Source organism: Macrobrachium rosenbergii, chromosome 53 (assembly GCF_040412425.1).
Source record: "Macrobrachium rosenbergii isolate ZJJX-2024 chromosome 53, ASM4041242v1, whole genome shotgun sequence".
NCBI classification, from domain to species: Eukaryota; Metazoa; Arthropoda; class Malacostraca; order Decapoda; family Palaemonidae; genus Macrobrachium; species Macrobrachium rosenbergii.
The window spans coordinates 48,900,221-48,904,780 of record NC_089793.1 but is presented as its reverse complement, the minus strand read 5'-3'; the positions used below and the strand labels follow the sequence as shown (position 1 = coordinate 48,904,780).

General features: G+C 34.8%; 1 protein-coding gene across 2 annotated transcripts in view; it reads left to right on the top strand.

The window, feature by feature from the left end:
- Nucleotides 1–3,563, top strand: part of LOC136834434 (alpha-(1,3)-fucosyltransferase C-like) — a 56,661-nt gene extending 53,098 nt beyond the window's left edge. For both annotated transcript variants that reach the window (XM_067097035.1, XM_067097034.1), the window contains exon 10: nt 3,140–3,563. In XM_067097035.1, the coding sequence (XP_066953136.1) occupies nt 3,140–3,380 (241 nt within the window). In that variant the 3' untranslated portion in view covers nt 3,381–3,563. The remainder of the gene's footprint in view (nt 1–3,139) is intronic.
- Nucleotides 3,564–4,560: the final 997 nt, after the last annotated feature.

Sequence of the window (4,560 nt, the reverse complement as noted above, 5' to 3'; positions counted from 1 at the left end):
ACTACAGTGACACACTAACCAGTCGGCCAGTGGCCGACTGGTTAGTGTGTCACTGAGTCCTGATTCCCGTCCGTCGCGCTGGTTCGATCCCACGGACGGTGGACTTATTATCACCTAAAAATTCCCTTCGGCAACATATATGAAAATATATTACTTCTGAGGTAGAGTGAATTGATATTAAAGGACGTTTGTAGCTTTCTGATTGTATATGAATCACGGTGATGTGATAAATAGTCATATATATATATATATATATATATATATATGGGTGTGTATGTGTGTGTGTGTGTGGTGTATAATATTTCAGCGTAAAGAGTCAGGAGTCAAACCGTATTTAAAACCAATACGAGGGGAGGAGGTAACACAAATATACAAGTTGTCCTTTTTTCCATCGTTTCATAGTTGTCACATAATTTCACCATCAGTGTCGTTAAAAATAATACATAAAATTCAGTATAGACTAATAAAAACAGGATAAAAGAAAAAAATATTTTTACATTATATTAGAAATTATAAGTTACAGAAAATACAGTAAAGTAGAATTAAACAAAGCAGTAAACGGAGCAATAGAACAGTAGCCTACACGATTAAGGACCGTGCTCGAGGGGTAACAACGTGAAACAAAAAGAAAACTAAAACAAAAGCGGCACAAGTCAGGACAGATACAGAAAGTAGGACGATGTCAGTGAGTTTAATTACGGAAGAAGCTGCTTGATAAATTGAGATTCCAGAATAGGAAGGTCTCGAGGTTCGTTGTGTGGCCTGTAATACAATTCTTTATTGTCAATATGCGTTTTACAAATTCCAGAATGATTATTCGGATCCTCTGGGTTTGAAAATCTGCCACCATTACGAAAACTTACACCACGATTAGAATCGATAGGCACCTACTGGTGGATCCCACATAGGTCCCTGTTTGACATTGATGGCAGTGTACTTATAAATGACATCAGAGGGCATATAAGGATAATTGCTCTTTGGTTTGGTTTTAAGAAGTGAACAGATGGTGAGTAGGTTCTTAGGAATTAAATTATCTTCAATAGCAAAGATGTTTATGAATAATTTGAGTGAGCTTTTTGTAAAATTTTAAATCATGAGTAGATGGAAAGCATACTTAGAACATTATTATTTGGGCTGGTAAAACTTTAGGTTTCGTAAGCAAATATTTTTTTTTTGTTTTAAAGTTGATATGATTTACTGTAAACCACCTTAGAGGGAATATAGTTAATCAAAAAGTCAATTAAAACTAATTTCTTTATGGAAGAGGTTCCAGTATATGGCATTCCATCAAAATCCTTTCTTTCACTGCCATTTGCTACTGGGTTTTTATTGTCCTGTTGCTATTGTTTGCACAATTGCTAGTATTTTTGAAGACATGAATGTGAACATGAATTTTTTGTCATGATAAAGGAGCCAGTAGGAAACATAACCCATAAAAAATCCCTTTTAAGATGCTACGAAAATACTGCAGTACAGTAGGTACAGAAGGGAAGACCGAAAAAAATAATAAGATTGATGGTGTTCAGTTTGACTTCCTGCACAGGATTTCAACAACAGAAAGTCTTTATAATGAGACATCTGCAGAAAATGTAACAAGCAGAGAGATCTTTAAAAAAAAAGCAATTTACAGAGTACTACGGCAACCCCATGATGGGTATTAGGATGGCAGAGGGTACCCAAAAAGAAAGTGAAGACTGTGGTAAGTGTATCAGGATTTAGGATGAATGTTATGGTCCATGAAAGGTCAGCCCTAAGCCATCAGCGGGATTGCTGAAGAGATAGCCTTTAGGATATGCTACTAGCAGATGACTTAGTGTTGGCAGCAGAATTTAAAGAAGCGGTTGTGACAATATTTAAATGGTTATATAGATAGGAATGGAAAGCAGTAGAATGAAAATCGGCGTATCCAAAATAAAGCTTATGGTGACTGGCAAGGAAATAAAAGAAAAAGTCAAGTCAGGAAAATGTTCATGAGCCTGGTGCGGGAATTTGAAGCGTTCATGTAAAAGTTTGAAAATTTAGACGTCTTTAGGAATCATGAATAGTCTAGATTAGCCTCTCCCTTTGGCTAAATGGTGACTAAAATGATGAATTTTAAGAATTATATAGTCAGTGAAAGTTTGGGAGCGATGTATGGTTTTAAAAAAGGAAGTAAGAGACATGAGATACTGACAATGAGACTTCAATCTGCTTGTGCTTGATAGCGATGCTTGTATCCCCCAGACTTGTGTAACTAAAACATGAAGATAAAACGTTAACCAGATTCCCCGAAAGCCATAAAGAATAAAATTCTGAAGAATTTTTAAGAATATTTGATGTAATACATCTTCAGCTTCATTCTGTATTTGAACCTTTGCTTTTAAGTTGACATTATCTTCCCTGAAAGTATTTAATTCTGTTCCAACTTAGGTAAATGTAAGGGAAAAATAACAGTTGTGAGAAAAATTTGCAATGCATTGCACATGATATTCACTATTTTTAGTGAAATAATATACTCGTAGAGTTATTTCTGTTTTTAACTAGATATTTGTAGTTTTAAAATTAGTTTCATATCAGCATGAGCATTTCGCGTTATTTACGTGGGCTTTCAGACAGCAGAAGCAGGAAAAGTTAAGCTAACGAGTAGGAAAGAAAAGCTGGTTTAATAGGTAAAAATGGAGAGCTTGGAGAAAGGTAAATGGAGTATCGAAGGAGATACCAGAAGGTTTCTTCTAATTTTAGTGATGATTTACGTACTGAGGACTTTATAGGTCTTTGTTTTAAGGACGTACTGCTGACACAGACAACTGTGTTAAGACGAAATATTACAAAGACATAATATCTCATATTCAAAAACCTTGCAGATTCTGTTAATTACTAGAGGATGACGCAGGTCGCTTGCTAGCAAAACCATTTGTATAAAATAGAATTTATAGTCTTAAAGTAGGAAGCGACTTATTATCATTATTTCGCATTCAGAATGGATAAGAAAAAAGGATATAGCATTGAACTAAAAGATAGCTTTCATCGAAAACTTTGTGACTGCCGAGTAACACCTTGAAATCACGAATGGACTTTCGGTACTTTGTTCAGAGACCGAAAAAAGGTTTAGGAAGGATGACATTTAATTTGATTTTTCCTCTTTTGGCATTCTTTCCAGATGGAAAGCGTATCACAAATTTCCATCAGAATGGAGCATGTTAGCAAAGCCATGGTGTGACCTGTGCGCGCGACTTCATGAAGACACGTCTAGCAAAGTCTATGATATAGACAAGTGGTACATTGCTGATTCAAAATGTCTGACTGACCAGACGCCAGAGATAGCAAGATTCGTTAACGGTCTTCCTGTCAGTAACGTTACTGGCCCGACAAGGAAAGTTACATCTTCAAAGGTGGGATGAACAAATTTTTTAGAACTTCCTTATCGCCAGCGTGAGTGAGATTTATGTATCCAGGAAAACAACACTTGTAATTTTGATTGTATTTTACAGTGCATACGTGAATTTGTTTTACCTCAAGACTTCGTGATATATATATTACGTATCTATACACTGTAAAGATTGGATGATAAATCTATTTCATTAGTACTTTTCTTGATTCCCTCTGTACTTTAACTTCTCTGGTTCGTAAGATTTTTTATTTTTATTTATTTTTTTTTTTTTAGAATTTTAACTTTCACAGAACTTGGATGAAGTCGCCATATTAATCTGGACTCAAAGTATGGTGGTAAGATATGAAATATCCTGAAAGATGTCTGTTTCACTGAATAAGGTACAAATCATTTATACTATGACTTTTTACCCCCTTTCTCTGTTCAAGGGGGCGTCTCTTTCTCAGCCTCTTGGAACACAGATGATAAAAAAGAAATTAATGTTGAAAAATCCAGAGTAAAAAGTACTGAAGCTTAAACTGTGGCAAAACTGTGTACTTTTTGTCATTAGTTAGGGTACAACAAATGCAGTGCATTTTCGTAAGAACAACAATTGGGGTAATCAGTGAGGTGAAAAATCAACTTTACTGATTAATCGTCTTGTATTATGAATCCCGCTAACCATTTGCAATGAGATAATATCACTCCCTTTTATGAATCAATTAAGCAATACTTAAAATGCGAAAAACAATTGGACATTGTTTGTATGGCACTGAATATTGATTAAAGAAATTGTATGAAAGCCATGGTCCTCAAGGTTTGAAAATCAGTTTTTAGTTTTATTTTCTGTGTCGGCGTCACTAGTCTACTCTGGCCATTATTTCTCAGGTTATGTGGATCAGATTGTTTTCTTTCTTTTATTTTTTCTTTCTTTCTTTATTTCTACTTTTTTGAAAATAATAATTATAACAGAAACCCTCTAATGAAACCTTCCTGTTTTGACATATTTCGTGTATACTTTGTTTCATTATAAGGCTCAAATCATCACTTCTGCTGTTTTAGCCTCCTGAAATGTTGTAAGTGACTTGTTTTTGCAAGCTGTTGACACCTTTTTTTCTGTTGACGTATCTCGATGTCAACCTGCAAAGTATGCCGGAACTTTTATTTCTCTTGTGCACTACTGTAGAAATTTAATTCACTATTGTGTTACC